The 26713-nt window shown below is 39.5% G+C and overlaps 1 protein-coding gene across 1 annotated transcript in view; it reads left to right on the forward strand.

Annotated features, from left to right (window-relative positions):
- The window catches only part of FNDC1 (fibronectin type III domain containing 1), a gene marked incomplete at its 5' end in the record, with an annotated part of 81641 nt that overhangs the window by 34129 nt on the left and 20799 nt on the right, over positions 1–26713 (forward strand). The window contains 9 exons of the mRNA XM_083373117.1: positions 840–1027; positions 2216–2323; positions 4369–4557; positions 7129–9789; positions 10507–10625; positions 10715–10826; positions 13318–13683; positions 20963–21028; positions 24475–24627. Of these exons, the coding sequence (XP_083229243.1) occupies positions 840–1027; positions 2216–2323; positions 4369–4557; positions 7129–9789; positions 10507–10625; positions 10715–10826; positions 13318–13683; positions 20963–21028; positions 24475–24627 (3962 nt within the window). The remainder of the gene's footprint in view (positions 1–839; positions 1028–2215; positions 2324–4368; positions 4558–7128; positions 9790–10506; positions 10626–10714; positions 10827–13317; positions 13684–20962; positions 21029–24474; positions 24628–26713) is intronic.

A 26713-nucleotide genomic window follows, 5' to 3' on the forward strand; every position in this document is an offset into this window, starting at 1 on the left:
TAGAGGTGCAAGAATTTCAGCAAGTGAACAGTATCTAATTTGGAATCATTATATTCCAGTACATTAAGTTGCAGTCGTGTAGACTCTCTTAGTTTCTCTTTAACTACTTTATATGAATCAGTGGACAGGCATATTTTTTTTCTTCACTGAAGGAAAAATCTGCAGCTGGCTGTTTTACAAAGCCATCTCTTAAACTTTAGGCTTGCTGGATGGCTGTATTGTGGGGTTCAACATGTATTAAATTGAATTTCATTCTGAGATTATGTCAACGCTGCTAACATCGAATATTATTGCTTGACAAGAGATGAAGTAGCCGTTTCATATGTTAAACTTGTGTATTGCTTTAAGAGATTTAGTTTAAGGTTGGGAAGGGGGATGAGTAGGATTGCAGCTTTCAAGGGCATCTCTAACCAGAGAAGATAAGACCTTGGCAGGTTTTCTAACGGAAGGGAAACTGATTCTTTAAATTAATTGGAGAATATGATTAATGACAAAATTAGAAAGGTGGAGAATTGTGTTTTAATATATTGTGCAAGGGGCGGAGATTTCAGATTCCAGTTTTCTTTGAGCAAGCATTTGCCAGTGTATTAGGCTAATAAAGGACTTTTAAGGTAAACAATGCCTCAGAGTCACTTGAAAAGCCCATACATCGGGAACTTGACATATTATTCTTCTGCTGTCACGTCCTGAATATTCTGATCAAGAGTATTCTGCTATCCTTGAGGAATTTGCCAAGTTCTTCAGGGGTTGGGTGCACTGTGCATGTAAAGTAGTGATATCTGAACCTTTGCTATTGTGCATTGGGTTAATCCTGCTTTCTTTTGTCACGTTATTTCTAGGCAATATACTGTCCGCTACAGAGAGAAAGGGGAATCTGCGAGGTGGGATTACAAACAAGTATCCAACAAGCGGGTCTTGGTGGATAAACTAATTCCAGACACAATGTATGAATTTGCAGTTAAAATCTCACAAGGAGAAAGGGAGGGCAAGTGGAGTGTTTCAGTTTACCAAAGAACTCCAGAGACTGGTATGTATTAAGTATTATCAAAATTGTGCCGGTTAAATCTTTTTTGAGAATTGTTAAGGTTCCAGTCCAAAAAATCCCCCAAATAAAATCGTCGTGTTAAGGTAAGTTTCTTAGCCACAACATGAACATGATTTGCCATTACTTCTCCCAGGATAGGGTTTCTACTTTCCCAGTCTGACATACAAAGCTCAGCGTCTGCTAAGCTTCCGTTTTAAAATCAGCCATGCTTGGTTAAGAGCTGCTACCTAGTTGGGCAAAGCAGGCAATACTGTTTTATATGTCAGTTTGCTTTTGATTTTTTCATCTTTAACCAATAGGACCAGCTGCTTCAGTAATTTCTCAATAAAAATAACTCTCTCTCTCTGGTCTTTAATTGGCTATCTGTCTGTCTTATCATCAAAGCAGTACTATACTGACAGGCATGCATGGGTTTAGAACAGGGGTCCTCAAACTTGGCCCTTTTATGACTTGTGGACTTCAACTCCCAGAATTCTTCAGCCAGCATGCCTGGCTGAGGAATTCTGGGAGTTGAAGTCCACAAGTCATAAAAGGGCCAAGTTTGAAGGCCCCTGGTTTAGAACTTCTCTGAATTGTTTATATTATACTGTAAAAGTGTAGCATGGAGAGCAAGCAATCCCCAGCATTTTGTAAATGACAGGCATGTTTGGAAATTGAAGGACATGTGGTGGATACTTTTGTAAAATATCTACCAGAAGGATGCTTGCTGTCTCACTGAATAACTGCTACATGTTTATAATCAATTACACAGCATCATTTTATCAGAAAGCTGTTTGCCACTCATCAACCCCCCCCCCCCCCATCAGAATGTTCCCTAGTCTTTAGCTAGTGTCCTATTCCTGGCATGAGGGCACATTTCCAAATTAAACACTAGATTGCAGTGATCCATCACCTTTGTTTTATAAGAAAAGTTGTGGGTTCTCTTCAGAGTCCAGAGGAATGAAGCATCCCAGTGTCTCATATGAAGAAATATATGAGACAGGGAGCCTATTGGGCATTAAATAAAGTATTTATTTATGAATTTCTTTCTTTCTTTTCTTTCTTTCTTTCTTTCTTTCTTTCTTTCTTTCTTTCTTTCTTTCTTTCTTTCTTTCTTTCTTTCTTTCTTTCTTTCTTTCTCCCTTCTCCCTTCTCCCTTCTCCCTTCTTGTATTTGCTGTTTATTTTGCAGCTCCTGCTAGTGCCCCAGAAAACCTCAATGTGTGGCCAATTAAAGGCCAAACTCCTTCTGTTGTGGCTACCTGGGATGCCCTTGCAGAAAGTGAAGGAAAAGTCAAAGGTAAATGGGGGAAATAAATTAAAGAACCTCATGTGCTGATTTCACTGAGCTAAATAATAATAATAAATAAATGGCAAAAGCAGAAAACTACATGCCCAATCCTGATCTAAATCAGCAAATTGAACAGATGCATTGCCCTCAAATGTTTCTCCCTTTTTTAGAGAGGGATGCAGGGGTCTGCTAAAAACCTGAAACGACATTAGTAGTCCACATTGTTGCTGGGGGGGGGGGAGCATTCATATGCTGGAAAGCAAAATAATATAGTTGTACTTTGAATTCTGGTATCTATAATCTAAGTCAGCATGAGACCACCAGTTTTAGGATTGCAACGCTGAACACACACACCCCAACTCAAGTCTCAGCAAGCTGAAAATAAAAATCTTCATGGCATGCCCCCAACAAGCTAATATAATCCCCCCTCCCCAGAAAATAGCCACTTCCACCCTAGGAACCAGTCCCGCCACACATACACAATGGCACAATAGTGCAAAGCCAGGAATGCAGCTGCTTGTGGAATTTATGGCCCGCAACACACAGCAACAAGGAGGAGCTGCAGCCACTTTATGTTCAGCCACTACAGTGTGGAGAAGCAGGGCTAGGAAAGAGCCAACTTCCCATGGAGACACACCTTCAGAAGTAGGTGACTGTGAGACAGAGGGCATAGACAACAAAGTTCAAATGCAAGAGAAATGGGGAATGACCGTTCATTCATTCATTTATTCATTCAATTTCCCTTTAGAGTTTCTAAGATTATAATTTTAAATTCAGATTTGCATTTCTGTGGCTCTTGCTTCTTTAGTTTGCCAGTTGTATGGGGCTTGATTCTGTCCTTGGGGAGAACCCACAGCATCTAGCCAAGATCAGCAAGTTGCTGGACCACCTGTCCAGTTGAGGTTCCCTCCACAACTCGGGCCCACCCCTTCCCAAACTTCCTTGCAGCCTCAGCAAATGAATGGGATTGTCACATGCAGCCAGTGGGTTGCAACTTTCAGACCTTTGACCTGAATGATACAGAGTTTATGGAAAATATAATGAAATGATGGATAGAGATAACACTCAAAAACTAATTACCCAAGCAACTGATATTAAAAGTACATCCAGCTCAAGTACTTCCAAGTAGCTAGCAACAGAATTGTTTCATTCTGTAATCAGAAACCCTTTGAACATCATTCACTTTTTGAACTAAAAAGAGAGAGATGCCAATTAAAGAGTGCTCTATGTCCTGTTCCATTTTCATGTGAAGTCTGTTCTTTGCTTGTTTGTGACTTAAATGTTAGATTTGTACAAGCCATAAAAGAATGCACAAAAATATTTATAAATTATAAATTACACTTATAATTTAAAAAGAATATCTATCCAAATAAAGGCGTGCCATTGCTAGTAGGCATCAATATTGTATTCAGCTCTTTTCATATTGCAAAGTCAACATGAGAAATAAACAGAACGCAATCTTTAATATGAAAAAGGAAACCTCATTTTAAGATTGTTATAACCCAAAAATAAAGAATACATAAACAGAAGATGCAAATTCATTAGTCTTATGATGATATTGATGGATCAAGGATGGTAATTCCATGGCCTTAAGTTTTATTTGAATAATTAATTGATGTTCTCTAACTGTTTATGTTTCCTAAGTTTTTTTATATGAATTCTGAACTATACTGTAAACTATAGGCTATGGGGAAAGATTACACGTATGAATATTGTTTCCCATACAAACAGAAAAAATTCTGCATGATGAATAAAGAACTTTGAATGAAAACCAATCTCCCTTACACACACACACACACAAAATGTTCAACTTGTATTAATGTATATGTACTAAGATGAACAATTCACTTGCCTGATACACTAGAATTGACTATCACTGCTACCTATATATAAAATGCAGTATCTTTTATAGCCCAGCTTTTGTCTTGACGTGCATTGCCAGTGTATTAATTTTAGTAATGCACGTTCTAATTCATCCTACCCATACAGTCTGTCCACTGGAAACAGGATTGTTTTCAGTTTTCTACTTCCAACCGTCTGCCAAATTGTTTCAGAATACATTCTCTCATACGCCCCGGCACTCAAACCCTTCGGCGCAAAGTCCATTTCCTACCCAGGAGAGACTACATCTGCTTCAGTGGAGGGACTGCAGCCTGGGGAGCGCTATGTTTTCAAAATTCGTGCTGCAAACAGGAGAGGCCAAGGCCCTCAGTCGAAAGCCTTCAGTGTCGCCCTGCCAGCACGTAAGTACAGTGGCTCCATTGTTCACAAACTTCTTGTTGCCTTTTTAAATTCATCGCATCTTGATAATTTTGGAACAATCCCTGCTCCCTTCCAGATGATTGAATAGTTTGAGGGGGGTAGGCAAAGGGGTAGGAAATCTTTAAGGCAGATAGAGCCTGAAGGCAGGACAAGAAGCAATGGATGGAAACTAATCAAGGAGAGAAGCAACCTTGAACTAAGGAGAAACTTCCTGACAGAACAATTAACCAGTGGGACAACCTGCCTCCAGAAGCGGTGAATGCTCCAACACTGGAAGTTTTTAAGAGGAGACTGGACAGCCATTTGTCTGAAATGGTATAGGGTTTCCTTGGAATAAGATGATCTCCAAGGTCCCTTCCAACATTATTATTATTATTATTATTATTATTATTATTATTATTATTATTATTATTAATAATTTATTATTTAAAACTTTTATTCATAAAACATGAAACTCAGTCAACTGAACACTCAAGCTGACTGGCACTAATGGTCAACACGGGTTGCTGCCAGCATCCTAGGTATCAACCAGGTATCTCCTTAAAATGTGAGATATTCAAAGTAGCACAGTTTTTTGTAGCTTTGCTGGAGTTATTGCAGGAAGCTGCAATTTCTTGATGTATTTTGCAAAGTTTTTGGACATAGTTCCCAGTGCCCTGATGACAATGGGTATCACTGTTACACGTTTCATCTATAATCGCGCAGTTTCGATGGCCAGGTCGCGGTATTTCATAATTTTTTCCAGTTCTTTTTCTTCGACTCTGGCATCTCCTGGTACAGCAATATCAATCAACTGTATGCTTCGGTTCTCTATGACTGTGATATCTGGTGTGTTGTGTTGTTATTATTATTGTTATTGTTGTTGTTGTCTCTGTAGCCTCCTCTTCTACTAATTTCAGACCCTTTAGCTGGCCTTGGAGGTTTTTTAAAAGGAAGACAGGTAAATGAGGTGATAAAAAGAGAAAGAGTGAAAACAGTGAAGAGGAAGAGGACTTTGCCCATATCATCAAAGGTGTGCTGCTAATATATAAGAGCTGATCATTGGCTTCAGCGACCATGCTTCTCCACAGAACATCTGAGGAATGAATTAGGCATTGAGGCTCATCTCTGCTGTCAACTGGCTGAAAAGACTAAAAAATATATATTAACAATTGGCTCTCAGAAGTCAGCTCCTGCATACCCTGCCTAATACCCTGCCCACTTGTGTCTCCAGCTGTACCCCTTCTTGCCACAGGGTCGTCCAGCACATAATCCCTGAAAAAATGTTGTTTTTGACAGAGCAAAGTTTTCCCATGTTTAGGCTCATGCAGCCCTTAGTTGGATGGATCCTAAAACATGCCTTTTTAAGGCAGAATGTCCTGCATTAAATTCCAGAGCCTAGATCAGGGGTGTCAAACTGCTGGCCCGTGAGCCGGTTTCATCCTACCGAAGCCGCACCCACCCCATTGCTGGCAATGCAAAAAGAGTTGCGATACGTCGTGACACGTCATGTGATCTGGTGAGTTTGACACCCGTGGCCTAGATGGTGGCAGAAGTTAGGCATATTTCATTGGTTAATCCAGAAGCTGTATATGTACTATTTCCATTTTGCACTGGGTAATTAAAATATTGTAAGACTGTGAAAATCAGAATGTTCAGAAACAAATTTATATCATCAAAATGTTTTTCTTTGTTTCCTGATTCCGATGTTGGACTATATTCCCTAAAAAATATCTGAGAGTTATATTTGAAACTGAATAATATTTTACTTTGATAGTGATCATATTATGTGGCATTTAACATCAGATATAATTTCTAAAAGCACAGCTGATGGCATTTAGTTTGTCCTAATGCTGAGTAACTAACATTTTTTTCCTTCCTTACTCCTCAAGAATAAAAAAGCAGTAAAAGTTGGAAGGGATCTTGGAGGTCATCTAGTCCAACCCCCTGCTAAGGCAGGAAACCCTATACCATTTCAGACAAATGGCTGTCTAGTCTCTTCTTAAAAACTTCCAGTGTTGGAGCATTCACAGCTTCTGGAGGAAGGTGGTTCCACTGGTTAATTGTTCTAACTGTCAGGAAGTTTCTCCTTAGTTCTAGGTTGCTTCTCTCCTTCATTAGTTTCCATCTGTTGCTTCTTGTCCTGCCTTCAGGCACCTCTTCTTTGTGGCAGCCTCTGAGATATTGGAACACTGCTATCATGTCACCCTTCGTCCTTCTCTTCGTTAAATTAGACATACTCAATTCCAGCAACTGTTCCTTATAGGTTTTAGCCTCCAGTCCCCTAATCATTTTATTTGCTCTTCTCTGTACTCTTTCTAGATTTTAAAATATTTTATTAATATTTATATCGGCTTTTAATCCCTATCAGTAAACAATTCTGAAAATATACTACCATAATTATAATTTTAAAAACTAGAGATAATTACAATGCAATATGTTTTATTACTTAATCTTTTCTTTCTTCCTTCCTTCCTTCCTTTCTTTCTTTCTTTCTTTCTCTTTCTTCTTTTTTCATATTTGTTTATTTTTTATATTTTTTTATATTTGTGTTCTCTTGTCTCTTTGTTTAGCCAATACAGATGAATTGAAGACGAATCAACAAACAAATACCGAAGAAGATTTGGAACCTAAAAAGTCTATGAAAATTATGCCTTCTTCCCCTTTTCTAACTTCTTCTGCCTTGTCTCAAAGTGCTTCACCATCCTCGTCTTCTAAGCATTTTTCTAGTCACCCAGTTACTTTTCCTGATGAGGTAGATTCAAAATATCCAATTTCTGATCCGAAAAATAAAGTCTTAGATGGTTCGAACAAAGAAGCAGAGCTGAAAATGGCTTCTCATTCTACAGAAGATTGGGTTGATTCTGTCAAGGCAACATCAACCATGCAACCCAAAGTTCAGAATATTAAAGGGAATGTTAAATCCCATTCCGCCATTAAACCTGCACACACTTTCACATCCTCAGATAAAGCACCTCTCAGGACACGAACGTTAGCAAGGGTAGGGCAAACAAATCCTGATACGCCTAGATCACTACCATCTTCTTCCCTTCCCAAACATACAGAGGATGAAACAAAGGATCTACGACAGGACAGACCTAACCTTTCTCCTGTCCCTAAAGGTACCGTAGATAATTTGCCTGTAAATAATGAAAATAACAACCAACTAGACAATCTGGAGGATAAGCCTAGAACTCTAGAAGAGAGCCATTCAGTTTCAAGCAAGCAACTGTCTGTGTCTCGGAAGACAACTCATAGTAGACCCACCAAATTGCGTTTCCCTTCTATATCAGCTAAATCTCCTTCACCAACCGCAGCTGCAAAGTCTCAAAATCATTCACATCACTTCTCTTACAAACCTATTATGCCTGATACCGGCGATATTCTCGATGATAAGAGCAGAGGAACAGAAAAAAGAGAGCAGAAATTAAATTCCAGGGCGTCTTCTCCTCAGGGAGGTTCATCTCCATCTGTGCAAACAAAGCCTCTCACATATTCCAATCGCCATGCGTTGAGAGATCCAAAAATAACTACCTCTGCTGTTTCTGCTGCTGCCACCCATACTTTACCTCATTCACATGTTTTATCTTCTGATAAACATAGGTCCAAGGGAAGAGATAATTCTGATGATAGTGAAAATGAAAAGAGTGAAAGAGAAGGTGAAGAAGAAGACAAACAAGGGTCATCATATTCTAGACCAAATTTTAGGCCCTCTTCAGGCCTGGCTACCTCGGAACGTTTTGATTTATTAAAATATAGATCTGTTATTACTTCTAACCGATTTGCAAATAGAGTTACCAATAATCATGATGCAAGAATGCAACCACCCAAAGATCCTTCTGCCACACAGTCTTCCAAAGTTCATCCTCAATTTAGTTCTCGTATAGCATCTGGCAGTACCAGTCTTAGGTCTAATTTCAACATTGATAAAAAACAGAGAAGTAAAAATGAAAATCCTCTACCATCCACTCCTCTCCATAGTTACTCACCACCATTTTCTAAGCAGTCTTCTTCAGTAGATGATTTCAAAAGGAAACCTGTGGCTGACACTAAGAGTCACCACAGAGTTACACCAACTAACAAACCTAATCTTGTAAACATCCAAGGAAATAACCATAATAAAGAAAAAGAAACCACAGATACAGATTCCTCAAGAATATCTGCAGAAAAATCATTTCCTCTACATTCTCCTACTTCCTGGTCTCATCTTGATGATCGCAAGATCAAGACTGCATCTCCTAGGACAAAACAAACATCATCTTTGTCAAAGAAACCAAACACTGCTTTATCCCATAAAATTGTACAGCCAGAATCCATTCATTCCTCAAAAGCATTAACTGATTGGGCACAAGTCCGATCCTCTTTAAACTCAAGAAGTGATCTGATGTCGCTTTCAAAGAATGACAAAGAACTTACTGATAATGACAGTGCAGAAGACAAGGAAACAAATGTTAAAGAGGAGCAAAGAGGATCTCCTTTAACACCTGCCAAAGGAGTTCCCACATCTAGAAGAATATCTACATCTTTGTCTCAGGGAAGAACCCGCTCTCTTTCAAAGCATTTTAATTCTCGGTTTGATAGAACTGATGAAAGATCTCCAACTCAGTTGCTACCAGAAAAACAAGCTGGGTCAAGGGTTATAACTTCTACTGAAGTTACCTCTAATACGTATAAATTGCCTTCATCTTCACCTTCCCAAAGATCTAAATATGTACAACCGACATCTACCTCTTCCAAAGACACAATCAGAGACTATCAATACAGTAGAGAAACTTCTTTGAAACAAACTCATCTTTCAGAGCCTCATTATCCATCTGGGTCTAGAATTTCAAGTAGGGTAGCATCCCAAATAAACAAAAAGCATGGACTTTTCCAGCCAACCTCTACAAAGGTTGAACTATCTCCAAAACTGCCCTCCTCTAAAATACATCAGTCAATTTCAAATAGTGATGATGATTACGAAGACTATGACCAATCAGATGTAGAGAAAGATCCTATTTTGTCTTCATCAGCCAAGACTTCACAAATTTCTAACAAACTGAAATCCTTGCCAAAATTAAACTTGGCTTTGCCCCACACCTTTGAATCTGTGTCTTCTCATAGTCGCTTGGCTTCTAGTGTTTCTCCAACACATTCCTCAACTTCTCCCTCAGTGCCTCCTGTTCAACGAATACAGAACTCAAGATTATTAAATCCTTCTCAACGACATCAATTTCGGTTTCCTCATAGACAAGGTGAAGTATAATCATAAACTTTCTAGTTAAATTGAAAGAGAAAAGTTTTACGTTTGGGTGGTAAGAATCTCATTAGGGAAACTGGTTTGTTTTGGAGCCATCTCCTAGTTTTGTGTTATAAAGACTTGTAGTCTCTGAACTTTTGCACAGTTCTGCAGACAGATATCATTGAACCGGTATTTCAGTGAAAATCATTTTGTCATCATCTCTCACTAAGAAAGCCATATTTTTGTGTACTAATCAATAATCATATTAGATAGTCTTAATTCCTGGTAGATGTTTTTTAGATGTTTCATATACGTAGTGCCTATCCTAGGTTAATTAAAGAAACATATTTGTTAGGTAGCACATAAGTTTTACGTACTTAGGTAGTATATAGAATTGTAAAGCAAAGCAAAAAAAATCTCATGAAAAAAAATTAATGTGTGATGAACATGTTTTGTAGGCAAATATAATATGTAAACAAACACTAAAATAGTGGCCATATGAAACATAGAAACACATTTTGTAGAGATACATTTACAATTATTAACCCCAATATGATTAGGTAACCTGGTTTAAGCAGTATGTGTTTGCCTGAAAGACACCTTTATACATGCTCATTTATAAAATGTATTTTGCCATGTTGGAATGATTTGAATTTAATTCCGAGAATTGTCATTTCCCTGAATGGGCAAAATGTTTGATTGCTGTATGTTTTCACCAATTATGTTTCAGGTAATGGTAGGAGACCCAGTGTGATGACAAAAACAGATCTAAATAATAAAATAGCTCCAAATAATAATGGAAAACGAAATGGACAAAAAATAATAAGTGGTCCGCAAGGTGTAAAGTGGGTAGGGAGACCTTCTTTTAAAATATCTGAAAGATTTAATTTTATATTCCTTTGAGTTGGAGGACCTTTCAATCAACATATTGCTTTTAGATTGTAGATCTTGACCGAGGGCTGGTGCTGAATGCCGAAGGGAGATATCTCCAAGACTCCCAAGGAAAACCTCTTAGAGTAAAATTGGGCGGAGATGGCCGCACTGTCGTTGGTATGTTGTATTATTATGCTCTGTGATTAAGGCCTTTTTTTTGTTCAATAAACTTCCCAGAGTATTCTACATTGTGATAAATCCTGAAAGTAAGTAAATTATTTGTTTACTTACTTGATTTCTATCCCTGCCCATTTCACTTTTATGTGACTCTAGGCAGCTTACAATAAAACAAATGAAAATGTGAAATGCATACAGGGAATCCTGTACTTACAACAGTTCATTTAGTGACCATCCAAAGTTACGACGTGGCTGAAAAAAGTGACTTGTGACCCTTTTTCCTGTGACTCTTGGAGCATCTCCACAGTCACACAATCGAACTTTGGACACTAGGAGTCATGCCTGGAGTCATGCCATCACCTTTTGCCACCTTCCGACAAGCAAAATCAATGGAGAAGCTAGATTCACTTAACAATTGTGGCAAGAAAAGTTGCAAAATGGAGCAAAATTCACTTAACTATCTCGCTTAGCAACAGAAATTTGGGGTTCAATTGTGGTCAAAGGTGAAGGACTACCTGTAATAGAGAACCAAAATAAAAACAAATAGCAACTGGGCATGATCTAATTCAGGGGTCCCCAACCTATGGGCCATGGCCCACTACTGGACCATAGCCTACTCACCCTCCACTCACCCTAGCCCAGGGACCTATTTGCACATGCGCACAGGACTGGCGGCGGTGGCTAGCACCTGCACACCTGCACAAATGGGGCCACTAGCGCCATGCAGGTTTTGTGGCCAGTTTGAGCATGGACATGGGGGCTAGCAGCAGCAGCTAGCGCCTGTGCACATGCGCAAATGGGGCCGCTAGCCCCGTGCCGGTTGTGTGGCCTGTTTGCGCATGCATCCTGGGCTAGCAGTGGTGGCTGGCACCTGCACGTCTATGCAAACGGGGCCGTTAGGTTCATGTCAGTACATGTGGCACCATTTCTGCATGTGCAAACTTCCCAACTGCTTCCTTTCCCTCCGGGCCTCCAGCATGAAAAGGTTGGTGACCTCTGATCTAATTCGCCATCTATACAATCAGGCAATGGTCTCTAACCCATGCCCAGGGCTCCTGGCTCGAGCATAAAACCAGGTTTTCACAGCCTTTGGGTTGGATGGAGCCAATCTAAACTCAGAGGGAAGGGGGGCCACAGCAGAAAAGGCTCTCCTTCTAGGCCTTGCCAGCTGACACTCTCTTGCTGATGATACCTGGAGCATGCCCGTCCTACCAGATTAGACAGGAGAGGTAGAAACAATTGAAGCGAGATAGATCTGTAAATAACCTGGCCCTAAGTCGTGAGGGTGACAACCAGTAGTTTGAATTATACCTGGAAGCATACTGGAAGCCAATGCAGCTCAAAGAACAGAGGTGTCACATTATTCAGATATCATATCTAGGACCAGGCAAAGGCATCTGATCACATGAGCCTTCCCCCCCCCCCACCTCTCAATAAAACTCTTCTGTCAAGCAAAATGTATACCAGGAAGCCATCAAAAGATTTAAAAATGTGCTTCTCTGTTTACTTCTCTTTGGATGTCAGTACATAGTTTGCTGAAATGGAGCCTTTACATGCTCTGCCCTCCACCCCGCAAAAAATAAATGATTTGGGTAAATGTGTCACTGCCTTGAGGTAGCGTTCTGTGTGAAAGGTACCACTGGCCTTTTTGTAGTTTGGTGACGCAACCTGGTCTCTTGTCAGTTTCTGCTGTATTTAATTGGATAACAGTGGTAGCCTCAAGAATCTGCTGTTTCTCAGAAAATTAAATAAGATTGGAGAGGACTCGTAATGGCTGATGTGTGTCCTACGAAAGGTATTTTGATCATAATGCATAGTTAATTCATCAGTCTTTTTATTAAAATGTCTGTGCACCATATGGAAAAGAATGGTTGAAGCTTCATGGAAGAAGTCAGTATATTAGGAGAGGGTGCTAAGGATATAAATATTTTGTATGCAGGTACTCCTCAACTTACAACATTTTGTTTAGTAACTTCTCAAAGTTACAACACTGAAAAATCTGACTTATGACCGTTTTTCACAGTTATGACTTTTGCAGCATGCCCATGATCATGTAATCAAAATTCAGATGCTTGGCACCTGATTCATACTCATGACCACTGCTGTGTCCCAAGGTCAGTGATCACCTTTTTCAACCTTCTGTCAAGCAAAGTCAATGGGGAACCCAGATTCACTTAAGAAGTGTGTTACTAACTTATCAAGTGCAGTGATTCACTTAACAACTGTGACAAGGTCATAAAATGGGGCAAAACTCACTTAACAAATGTCTCACTTAACAACAGAAATGTTGGGCTCAATTGTGGTCATAAGTTGAGGACTACCTGTAGTACAGCCCTGAGAATGATTATTTAAATATTCAGTAGTTCTGGCATCTTAAATGGCATGTGTCTGGTTTTCTAGACAATGACCACACTTAAATCCAGTACTTCCCAATTCTTAGTGTCCTAAGGCAGTGATTGAAGTATATTTCCCTCTTCTTGTCTTCTGATAGATTCTAAAGGAGCTCCAGTAGTAAGTCCAGATGGCTTACCTTTGTTTGGACATGGAAGGTTTAGTAAACCTGTAGCAAATGCACAGGATAAGCCAATAATAAGTCTTGGAGGTAAGCCATTGATAGGCCTTGAAATGGTTAAAAAAACCACCACTCCTTATACAACAACAACTACAACAACTCCTGAACCTACAACGACTCCTGAACCTACAACTACAATTGCTACAACTACTCCTAAACCTACAACTACTGAGCCACCAACAGAGAAACCACCACCTACCTGTCCTCCAGGCACCTATACAGAGAATGATGAACAAGGGAATCTTGTATTAGACCCAGATGGTCTGCCTGAGTGCTATTCTGAAGGTACCCTTTCCTACGTTGGCTAAAGACCAGTAATATCTTTGAATATGCCTACATCGAAAGTTGTGATGCGGGGGGAAAGGCATCTATTTTCCAGCAAGGCTTTACAGTTGCTGGGCTTACGAGGCAGGTAAGATTCAAGCTATCAAAAGCTTGAGTTAGTGGTTGTGGAAGAAGAAATGATTCCTTGTTCTCACCCATCTGTTGCAACGATAAATTGTTGAGCTGTTTAAACCAGCAAAATGCAGAAACAAGCCCAAAATTCTTTAAAGCGTGCTTTAAAGAGATGTAGACCTTTATGTAGATAGTTTTTAAGCAAACGCGGGAGAAAAACCATTAACTCTACAGAACAGTTCATTTTCATGTTGGGCTCCTGTTCTGTGGTAAGCTTGTATCTCATCAGCCCTTGAGAGTATGTTGCATGTAATAATGTCTCTCAAACCTGACTGCTCTTCTCTTCATAGAATCAGTGTCTTATCTCTCATATACATTGATCATGCAGAAGTCACTTAAAACTCTTCTGTCAGTCCCTATAATGTGTAGTATCACTTCCCACACTGACATGGCATTGGTATAATTGACCATTTGTTGTTGTTAGCTGCGAAGTCATATCCGACCCATCGCGACCCTATGGACAACGTTCCTCCAGGCCTTCCTGTCCTCTACCATCTTCTGGAGTCCATTTAAGCTCACACCTACTGCTTCAGTGACTCCATCCAGCCACCTCATCCTCTGTCGTCCCCTTCTTCTATTGCCCTCAATCTTTCCCAGCATTAGGCTTTTCTCCAGTGAGTCCTTCCTTCTCATTAGGTGGCCAAAGTATTTGAGTTTTAGCTTCAGGATCTGGCCTTCTAAAGAGCAGTCAGGGTTGATCTCTTCTAGGACTGACCGGTTTGATCGCCTTGCAGTCCAAGGGACTGGCAGGAGTCTTCTCCAGCACCAGAGTTCAAAGGCCTCAATTCTTTGCCGCTCAGCCTTTCTTATGGTCCAACTTTCACAGCCATACATTGCAACTGGGAAGGCCATAGCCTTGACTATACGCACTTTTGTTGACAAGGTGATGTCTCTGCTTTTTAGTGTGCTGTCTAGATTTGCCATGGCTTTCCTCCCCAGGAGCAAGCGTCTTTTAATTTCTTGGCTACAGTCCCCATCTGCAGTGATCTTGGAGCCCAGGAAAATAAAATCTGTCACTACCTCCATTTCTTCCCCATCTATTTGCCAGGAATTGAGAGAGCCGGAAGCCATGATCTTGGTTTTCTTAATGTTAAGTTTCAACCCAAGTTTTGCACTCTCCTTCACAAGAGGCTCTTTAGTTCCTCTTCACTTTCTGCCATTAGACCATTTATCAAGGGTAAATTCTCTGCTGTGTGTCCTTAATTAAATCTTAAGGAAAATGCTTCGGATTTTAGGAAGAAGAGATAGATTTTCCCTCATCATTTGAAGGAACAGAGAAGATTTTTTTTCCCCTGTTCACATTTGAATGCCCACTTAGTTTGCTGTTTATTCAGAAACCATCTGGCTCCCTGCTTGCTCCTTTTTGGGGTAGGATTTCACTCCTCCTGAAGAAGCAGGAAGCAATCTGGTGGTTCTGGATTTGCAGGTCCTGCTGGAACAGCCCGTGAAATCCAGGACAGACTTTGTCCAACTTCAACGAGTTTGCCAATCGCAACCATTCTTGGAGCAACCTTATTTAGTTAATTGATTAGATTCCTATCCCATCTTCATTATTTTTATAAATAACTCAATGTAGCAAGCATTACTCCTTTTTCTTCCTATTTTCCCTCTGGGGAATAAGTTGGGTTGAGAGACCGTGATTACCCCAAAGTCACGCAACTGGCCTTCATGCCTAAGGCATTAGTGACTGATGTTCGTGCCTTTATGACGCTGTGCTTGAATTGCGATCGTGCACAATAGGCTACCTTTGACTCCTCAGAAACTCCTGTTGGACCAGAACGTAGTACAAGAGCCAGTTCACCAAGGTAACACTTAAACTGAGTTGGTTGCCAATATGCTTCCAGTGTGCTAGTTATGAAGTATAAAGCTCTTATGACCTCGGGACCATCTTCCCCAATTGGGCGGTGCCCAAACTGTGTGTAAATTGAGAAGCTGTGTTGGAAGATTTCTACCCCCATCCTACAGGACCTTCTCTTGCCTTATGGACAGCTTATACCCTGGGCCCAGGATAGCCCCCTTTTTGTTGATTTCTGAGCAGGTGGAATGGGCCTTTGGAGTGTAGAATGAAAAATATTGGGCCAGCTGCCATTTATTTATGGATGATTTAATCGGTTGGTTTTACTGATTGTGTTAGTATTTGATATGTGAAATGCCCAGATTGTTTTATTGGAGTGGCATATATTGTAAGTGCTGTAGAGGGGAAAAAGTGATAAATAAGTAAATGCTATGAGTAAATAAATGTAACATCATGAAATGGTTACTTACATTTAGCAGGGTGATAAACTATTTCCAGACCTCACCTACAAAAATTGCCTCTAAGTGTGGGATCTGGAATCCTTTAAAGGCAACCCAGAAGAAACTAGAGTCAAAGGACCAAACAATTGACAATGATTTTGAAGGATAAACCAAAATTGCAAAGTGAAAGCAAGAGATGGCCAAAGTTTTCTTATCTCCAAAATGGTATTAGGTAAGTCAGCATGTTTTGCATGTTTTATTTTTTTCCTGAATAAGCATTACTTATTGGTTTTTAGTACCACTATTGGTTTTTAGTACCACTGTGGAGTTAATTGCAACTCCTAACAACCTACCCAGTATGATCTGTGATAAGGTTTACTAGAAACTGGATATCAGCAACATCTGCCATGAACTTTGCTGTTTATGGAAGCTGTGTTGCACTGCAAATTGTTTTAAAAGTTGCCTACCAATCCTATATGCAACATTAAGCAGTCCTCTCTCATGCAACACTATTTAAATTATGAGTATGTAATTTGCTCTGCTAAGTTATGCAACAGAAACAAAGAAAAGCCATTATTAAAAGGGCATTATAGCAGTAATGATCATAGGAAGAAAGTGCTAATTCAGCTTTCCCAGCCTGGTGCCTTCAAAATATGCTGGTCTACAATTCCTATAATTTCCACATGTGTGGCCATAGATCAACACATCTGGGAAGAACTAATTTGGTGATAGCTTTTCTAAAGCTAACTACAGTAGTGGCCAAAATTGGGAAAACCGTTTGGGAAAAGTGTATTTTTGAGGTTTGATGGCTAATAGCACCACTTTTTTGGAGTAGTACCATAAAATTATATATCAATGGAAAGATAATTTAATCAAGAATGTAATGCAACAAAGTTTGTTCAAGTATCTGTACTGTATTCTATGAAAGATTATAGCCAAATAACCAGAAAAAGGAAGCACAACTTGCTTAGGTTGATATCAGGTAGCTTTCCTTCATCTGATTGTAGCCAATGAGCATGAGTGTTTCGAGAGCCAATCAGGTGTCATCTTCTTTTGGCAATTAGCCAATCAGATCATAGTAGAATTCAGTTATTGATGTCATGTATTGAAGCTGAGAGGAGGACATTTGTCAGTGTGTTAGGTGTTATGCTATCAAGTTGGTTGGGTTTTTTTATGTTCTTTCATTTAGTGAGCTTGTAAAACGTAATAAAATTAAAGTAATGGTGCAAAGAGTTGACTGGTTGCCCAGAAAGTGATGTAAAATAGCATTATTAAGTGAACAAGGCTACAGTTATAAAGAAATTAGAAGAAAACTTGGTGGAAACTTAACCAAAATTGACATTTCTACTGTACACTTTTCCCAAAAGGTTTCCACAATTTTGGCCACTACTGTAGGTGCCTAAGGTAAAATAATGAACGGATTACTTACATTTAGTAAAAGTTTAAAAAAAATGGCAAGCCACAAATAATTCTTTAACTCTTAGAAAACATCATCATTTCAAACGGTGTTTTTCAATAGAGAGAACACAAACCCATGTGCGTATCTGTTTTTTTAAAAAAAACAACAAATGCCATTTTCTGAAAAGTTATGTGCTTGCTCTTATGAAAGGCTGTTGGTAGAGATTTCCAGTGTTTATTTTATTTATTTTAATTTAATTCCATTTATATCCCGCCCTTCTCCGAAGACTCAGGGCAGCTTACAAACTTAGCAGTAGCCTTTATTCTATGTATAAGCCTGCTTATTAGGGCTTTCACACCTCCCCCAAGCGGCATTATTACAAAGTCAGCTTAATTGCCCCCAACAATCTGGGTCCTCATTTTACCTACCTCGGAAGGATGGAAGGCTGAGTCAACCTTGAGCCTGGTGGGACTCGAACCTGCACTAATTGCAGGCAGCTGGTGTTACTTAAGGAGGCATTAGCCCACTGCTCCACCATGACAAAGAACAGAATTTTTAAGCCATCATGATGTTATGAGTGTAAACAATAATTAAAAGTCATTTTTAGAAAATTATGGCTATAAAGAACCCACAGATTTAGTTCTCTCATGTTATTTTGCACCTATGTATCAATATCTATCTTGTCACAAATGAAAGCAAATATATGTGTCCCAGGATAATGTTGCAGGATCCAATCTGGGCCGGTCATCTCTGGTCCAGTGACCAACCCAGTTTTGATCCTGCAATCTATCTATCTGTCTTTCTACTTATCTGCTGCGGGTATTGTGTTGTTGATCTCTAGAGCATATTTTATATTTTATGACATGTTACAGTGGCTCAAATAGAAGGGAGAACAAGGTGGGTAGAGGGGAATGGCAACATGGGCATGATGTGTATGCTGCAATTCATCTATTTCCCTCAGCTGTCCTGACAGAAGTCTATAGTGGCAGCTTTTATCTGATTATGTGATGATGTGCATGTCAGCTTAAGCTGCCAGTGACCTAAGAGGACTCTACTATGTTGATTGTCTTGGATTCTTAGAATTCTTAGAAGAAAAGTTGAATATATGTCAACAACAGCAGTACAGTAATGATAAGGAATGGTGCACAAAGTCTTATTACTGATATTGGAACTGAAAAAGTCAATGTAGTGCACTTGAACAATTCATGACTCATAGGTTAAAACATAGGATTGGGCAGTACATACGTATTCTAAATTAAGAAACAGTCTAAGAAAAGGAGGGTTTTCTGAATTATAGATGCAGAGAGAATAAATGAGAGCACAGATGTCAGTGGAATTCTCTCTGTAATAAAAATTAATGTGTATGCATGCAGAGAAGTTTGTTTTGGTGATACATATGCAGAGGAGACCTGCCTACATCATATTTTGAAATGCAATCTCTCTGTCTCTCATCTTTCCAGCTACCACTTCTCCAACGGCCTTAACGTTGCTCTTTACATACTGTCATTCATGTTTGAAAGCACAGCAGTACAAGAACCAGTCTGGAATATACAAAACCTGACTCTGTTCAAAAGACCAGGATTTCAAGAACTTTGGGTTTGCAAGCCATTCAGATGGATATGCCAACAGGCCAGATGTTAAGTGAGCTATTTTTGCTATGGACTGATTGAGCACCTGAGGTGTCCCTGGACAGCTCTCGTTGAATATGATAAGCATTTTCTGAACACCGGCTAGATGACTGAAGCAGTGGCCAATGTGTTGCAAAAATGTTATCTATCCCTGTGTGGTGTTGGAGGATAGATAACAGCTTTACCACAGTCCTGCCAAATGCAATCAACAGAATCTTCCAGAAAGTTCTCTTAGGATGGAAAAATGCAGCGGCATCTTGGGTCAAACACTTTGTCATTTCTCAGGAATCCGATCAATTGACAGCTTCCAAATGGACTCAGGGAAATGCGGTGTGAAAAGAATGCTGCTGTGGGTTTTGCTAAAATCCTTTGGTCCAATTTTCTCCTTAGGGTTTTATAAAAATGAGTTTAGCAGAGACGGTTGTGTTCCACAGACAAGGAACATTTGGGAAGTCCAAGTGATGCAGCAGTGAAATCCCAGATGGTTCAACATCTTTGAAGAACTATAGTCAACATTAAAAGCCACTTTTACAACTGCTGCTATCATGTTACTGGAAAATAGAGGCCCGTAAACATGAACAGTTATGAGCTTATTAAGGAACCAGTATTTCTAGGCTGCATTCTTTTTTCTTTTTTTAAAAAAGTTTAGTAAAGCAAGCATTCGCTCAAACTAGCTACACTCAGAATTCACGAAGACTGTGGATTACCTTTTCTGGTTAGATTATCCTTTTTGATCCTTTATACATGTTGAGTTCAGTCTATGGAGAGATCTGGGAAGGAAGGAAGGAAGGAAGTGGGTAATATATGTCAAAGAAGAATTACTGGCAACTCAGCTATGGAAAAATGAATGCTCAATTTTGTTTTGCCCTTCCCAGGGTTTGCTTTGGCATGGCTCCTATAAAATTGTATTTTTCTTCTTAAGTCTGAAAGTCGCCCGAGATGAAGTGGCAGTGCTTAGGCTTAGAAATGAGGAAATTGTTCAGGTTGTGTTGCAACTGATGTTGAATAATCGAAGTGGACTAGTTTGGATTTACCAGCTTCCATGTTGTAAAATCTTCCAGAGATGTTGGACAACATTTCCCATCATCCTTTGCCAGTATGCTCATTGGTCTTAGCCAACACATTGGAAAATATCAAACTGAAGAAGACTGGCTTAACAATGATTCTGATTCATGTGAATTTTTTTCTAGCAGTTGACTATCGTTTGGGTGGCAATGAATATCTTATATAGACCTTTAAAAGTGTAATATAGTAACCCCCAGACAGACATGATATGTGTTTCTAGATCTATAACTGCCATCTTTTGTCTCATTGTGCTGCTTACAGATCAATATTTATAACTTAATGTTTTGAAATAGATTGCTGTTAAATATGTTTAACTATGCAAAAAAATGTAAACTTTCATTCTGATAGAGAGAATGCAAAAAGGCAGGAGCTGGAGGTGCTTCTTAATGGTCAATAATTATTCATGGAATATCCTTTCATTCCTCTATTTATTAATATATAAGTGAGTAGCTAATGCTGATTTCTATGGGAAAACAGATATGTTGCAGTGAGGGGAAAATTCAACGAAATATAAACAAAATATCTCCTCCACGCCCAACTTTTCACTACCATATTGGCAGCTAGTTAGATGGAAGGTGATATTTTGGCAAAATAATGCACCTGAATTTCTCCACAAATTCCACCTTGCTCTTTATATTTCCAAAGCAGTTCAGCATAGAAATCAATTTGTTGTTTGATCGGTACATTACAATAGAAGCCATTGGCTTTAGATAGGGATAATCAATAGCCATTGAATGAATAGGAATTGTTTCACTGTTTGAATGTATTCTTTTTTCCATAGATGTATTCTCAGGGTTTGATGCAGATATAGCAGGGACTACAGAATCGTATGTGGTTTATGATGAAGGTACTTGAAAAATCCTTTTCCAAAATGGGTTTTACCTTTCATGTTTGCTTCTAGAAATGCATTTCCAGAAAGATATAATGAGTTTCTAAGAACGCACTGGTAGCCTAGACAGAATTCCAATCTAAATATGTCTAAACAGGAACACTGACTTCCAAATTCTGAGTTTAGTGTCTCCAGGCCAAATAAAAATTAGCAGGTCTGCAGGCAGCATGACTTTCTACATAAACATACACTTGACAGACAGAGATGTGTGTTTAAACAAAGTTTTAAATGGCAATCTTTCCATCCATGTAGAAAGAGGATGGTATAAGCAGATTTTAATAGCTGGAGGGGGATACTGATTAAGGGTTACCTCATTAATTGCTTTCTTATATCTAATTTTTATTCATGCTCACTTTTATATTAAGCTTGGATAATGCCATTAACTTAAAGGAGAAAATAAGTAAATACTAATTGTATGCCAGAAGGAGTTTTTTTAATCTTGGCTTAAATGGATTTTTGTCATTAAAATTGACATGGAGCTTTTTTTTTTACATAACAAAAGGCAAAACAGGTACAAATAATCAAGATCAAATATCCGAGTGATCTGTTTTGCTCCTGGAATTAATAATATTGTTCATATTTCTGTGTCTTGTTTTTCCAGAGGTTGTGCCTTCTGGAAAAATACAACAATGCTGCTTTCCTTCACCAGTGGCTATCAGATTGGCCAAGGACACTTTTTGTTGTGTTTGTTTTATTCCTTGGGTCATTCAAGCAAGACATTTAAAGCTCTCTAAGTAAACATTCCAAGCAGAAGACACAAACCATCTTATATGAGTGAAGTTGTCCATAAAACAAATCACTGTAAATTAAGCAACAGCTGGACACCCAAGAGGAATCCCAGCTCACCCACCACAATCGTTGTGCAATGCCAAGAACTCTGTCCAACTTGCAGGCACACATAGCTAGAAGTCCTCCTGCGACTGTTTTAGTTGCTGAACACATGTGAAAAGGCAATCCATGGTGCAAGTCCATCTCCATATTTTATGGGACCTTTGGCCAATTACACTTGATGGGTTTCCCTATGTCATTGCAAGCTTCTCTCCAATTATTAACTATCGGTCCACTTGGAGTTCTGGATATGTACGGTCAGGGCTTTTTTTGTCATAGAACGCTCAGAACAGAGTTCCGGCACCTTTTTTGGATGGAACCTTGTAGGGTAGGCAAGGTGGGTTGTATGACGTGTGAGTTCCGGCACCTTTTTCTTTTACAAAAAAAGCACTCTGTACGGTATGCTTTGGACTTCAATGCCATAATTTATTTATATATCACTTCCCCCGCTCAAAGGAGTTTACAATGTAGCAATTAAAATGCAATAATATAAACATGTTTAAAAGTACTATAAAAACAACATATTTATTTTTTTAAAAAAAAGGTGGCAGGAAAACAAAACAGAAACCACCTCTTGAACCTTCACCCAGGAAGATTTGGGTAAAGAAGGAGTTTTCAGCAGTGATCTACAATATGTATAGAAAGTTACTCATATTTTCAAGGGCAGAGCATTCCAGAATGGAGATGTTTTGCCTCTAGAAGTTGTAGGTGCTCCATCAGTGGAGATTTTAAAGAAGAGATTGGTATAAGGTCTCCTACTCAAGCAGGGGGTTGGGCTATCCAACTCCATTATTCTTTATGTGTATGTTAACTTAGAGTAGTAAACCCAAGATGCAAGAAGAGTTCCGTGACCATATTAGTGTTTATCTAGGGCTCTAACAGTGAACATATTCTATTAGGAAAGATCTGTATGTGCTGGTAACACCATCTTAGTTTTATCATCAGCTCTAGTGCTATATAAGGCCCAAGCCCAATATAATTAGCAAGGTAACACTGATGACTTAATGTGTACTGTGTATCTCTTGTAGATTTTATAACCAGGCCCATCTCCTTCCAATTATTGTTTACCAAGATAAACGACCTAGTTCAGACATGTCAAACACAAGGCCCGGGGGCCGGATCCGGCCCACGAAGGGGTTTCATGTGGCCCGCGAAGTCATCCTGGAAACAGTGAGGGAACGGCCCCCACTGCCTTGGCCCTGGCCCAGAGACCCTCCTTCTGCCAGAGACCCTCAGATCTGTCCCACTCCTGCCCAGGCCCCCATAGGCACCCTTGATGCCAACGATGTAGAGCTGGCCACGCCCACCCAGTAGGCCATACGCACTCTAGCCATGCCCACCCAGTAGGCCACGCCCACCCTGGACACACCCACCCGGCCCCTTGAGGGCAACCGCAGTGCTGATGCGGCCCTCAATGAAATTGAGTTTGAAACCCCTGACCTAGTTGGTCATAGCATGTACCTGTATATTGGCCTTGGGTCTTTTCTAGTCACTAATCAACATTCCTAGTCACATCATGAGAAACTACGCTGAAACATGACGATTTGTTCAAGAAAACATCTTGCCCAAGCAAGAAATTCTTTCCAGTGCTACACTGTAAATTTTAGAAGAATGTCCATTTATTACAAAATCTTATGCAACCCTACAGTTAAAAAAAACAAAACAAATTTATTTATTTTATTTTATTTATTTTATTAATATTTCTATACCGCCCTTCTCCCGAAGGACTCAGGGCGGTGCACAGGGCAAGAATAAAATACAAAGTTACAAATATTAAAAGAAGATTAAATAGTTGCCCATTAAAACAATTAATACCCTACATTTATAAAAACCCAAAAAATACAACAATAAAAATACAAAAATAAGAACCCCACCAATCCCTCATCAGGCCAGGCCGGCTTGTTCAAACAAAAACGTCTTCAGATTGCAGCGAAAGGAGCGAAGATCGGGCGCCATCCGGAGCTCTACCGGTAACTGATTCCATAGTTCCGGAGCGCCCACAGAGAAGGATCTCCCCCTGGGGGCCACCAATTGACATTCTCTGATCGGTGGCACCCTGAAGAGACCCTCTCTGTGGGAACGCACAGGGCGCAGGGAAGTTGATGCCGGCAGCAGGTGTTCCCTGAGGTACTCCGGACCCCTGCCATGTAGGGCTTTAAACACCATTACTAGTACCTTGAATCTCATTTACCAGGATGGTGACAGTTCCAGAAAGCTCTGGTATCCAAGAAACAATTAAAGGATGCAGGGGAAATATGATTGCAGAAAAGCAAGTAGATTGTTCTCTGTTACCTCAAAGGACAGAATTGGAACCAGTGAGTTAAAAGTTAAAAGTAAAGAAAAAAAAGAGGGGGAACTCCTGATGGTGGAAGTTGACAGTGGAACAGACTGCACATAAAGTCATGAATTCTCCTTTACTAAAGATCTTCAAACAAGAGATTGAATGGTCAGAGATGCTATGTAGACTTCTTCAATAGAAGTATAGACCAAATAACTTTTCTGCTTCTTCAGCGGCCTATGACCAAACCTGGGCACTCTTTAAACAAATGCATCACATTTTCTATTCTTTTGTCTAGATTATGAGTTTTTGGAAACTACTTTGCCACCATACACCACCACCGCTACCACCACCACTGAATCACTGCCTGAAAACATCTTTCCAGAGTTTAGTGTCACGGGCACAGATCCTTTATCAGAATATGATTCTGCTGGAAAGAAACGATTTACTGGTAAGTCTGAAACTGCTGTTAAAAGAACAAAGATTACCAATCCTCTGATAAGGGCTTCTGAAGCTAACTAGACTGTCAGTCCTGTCAGCAAGATTATTTTGTTAATGGCAAACATGCCCTGTGCACATCACCTGAGAACCATTTGCTTCATGAGATCATAATAAGAATCATAGTCAGATAGAGGAAATAAAAAATACACTACACTACTGTCATGGTTCCGACAGATGAAACTCTTCAAAGAACTTCGAGGCATTGTTTACCTTAAAGAATCTTTATTCGAGAAACATAGCATCGGCACGTACACAGGCAAAGCCAAAATTTGAATTCCCCTCCCCTGAGCACGTAGTATCAAAGCACAATTCCCTCCTCTAATTAATAGTCATAAATCACATTGCCCAATTAGTTTGAAATGCAGGCTTTCCCTCCAGTTCTCCAACCTGCCATTCCTTGTCATCTCTTATTTCACAAACCTTGGTTCTCACACTACTACAGTATTGTTATGTCTAACTAAACTCCCATGCACATTCCTCCTCCTCCCCACCCCCAGTATCATTTAATTCTAACGCTAATTCTAAGAGTAAAACATAAGAAGGAAAATGGCTGCATCTCCAGTGTTTCAAAGCAAGAACATCCGATGTTAGCAGCGTTGACATCTACACCACTGATAAAGTAATAAATTCATATTTTAAACCTCTTTCACAAGGACCAGCTTGGTGTGTCTATGGGCATCAGGACTTTTGCTGGATCCTTCTCCCTATAGAAATTCTCCCTCCCTGCACATAAAATAAAATAAAGTAAAACTGTAAAATTCTGAATTCTTACAAAGTTATGAAATTGTGTGTGAGTTTTATAATTTTTAATAATTTTATAATTTGTATAATTATTATTTTTATAATTAGATTACGAAATCTAACACCTTGCAGTAGAATGCTGACTTTACAGGACTGACAAAATCTTATGAGACTTTTCTGGCTTTGTGCATTTTCTTTTGAAATGTATATGATCTTGCTCGAAAGGACATGAAAAGCACTTGCAATCTTTTCCCACATAAGGTTTGAAATGGAAAAGGCCTGTCAAAGTTTGTTGGCTTTTAATCAATTCTGTCCCTTTTTACACAGATTTTCCCCCCCAAAACTAAGTAATTCAAACACCGTTGCCTTTTGTTGTAAAGAAATTATTCTGATTTTCATTCTGATCTTGACAACATAGTATTCCCAATTCTGATACTCTTTGGAATTGCTTGGAGGAGAAAAATTGAGTCTGCTCCTTCTAAGAATTAAGCATATTCTGTGGTAAATGTTAAAAGGTATTTTCCCCCTGGAATTGGCAAAGAGACGAATATTTTCTCAAAATCTGTACAGTATTCATCAACCTCGTGAAAATATGGAAATTATACAGTAAATGCAGTATCTTGTTCCAATGTAGACATTGGCCTATATAGGAAGAAATGTATGAATACTTCTTCCAGTCCAGTAGGTGTCTTTCATCTGGCAATTCATTTCCCTTCTTTTGAAGAAGATTCAGCTTCATATTGCTGAAAGAAAAAATTTCATCAGGGTCCAGTCCAAGCCGGGAATAAACAAAATGGAGACTGTTTTAGAAAGAAGGTCGTAATTTATTGAAGAACAGAGCCAGACAGAGGGCTCTGAGAAAAACTGACCACACGTTGCTGGGAGTGGTGGGTTTTTATACCTTCTTGGGCTTTTGAGGTTGTTTCCTGTTCCTGTGGCATGAACTTTGACCTGAGCTTCAGTGTGCCTTTCTGGTATTCTGATGGTGGTGGGTTAATCCTATTATGTCCCAAAGGTCATTCCTGCTTCTCTGGGGCTGTGGCTGATGGCTTACTTCCTGTATTGGATTTCTTGGGTGAGGGATCGTTGATTCCAGGGATCTTTGTCTTTCTAATCTCATCAGCTTCTAGCTTCCAGCCTCCAACCTTTCTGAAAGGATTGTTGAATTTGCATTTCTACAGACCTGGTTTCTGCTGAGGGGGAGGGAGAAGTTTCTGCCTTTTTAATATTCCCCAAAATATTTCTTTCTCGGGGTGGGGGAGGGGGCTGACTTCACACAATATGAACTTGTGATT

The sequence above is a fragment of the Vipera ursinii genome, assembly GCF_947247035.1.
Source record: "Vipera ursinii genome assembly, chromosome: 1".
NCBI lineage: Eukaryota > Metazoa > Chordata > Lepidosauria > Squamata > Viperidae > Vipera > Vipera ursinii.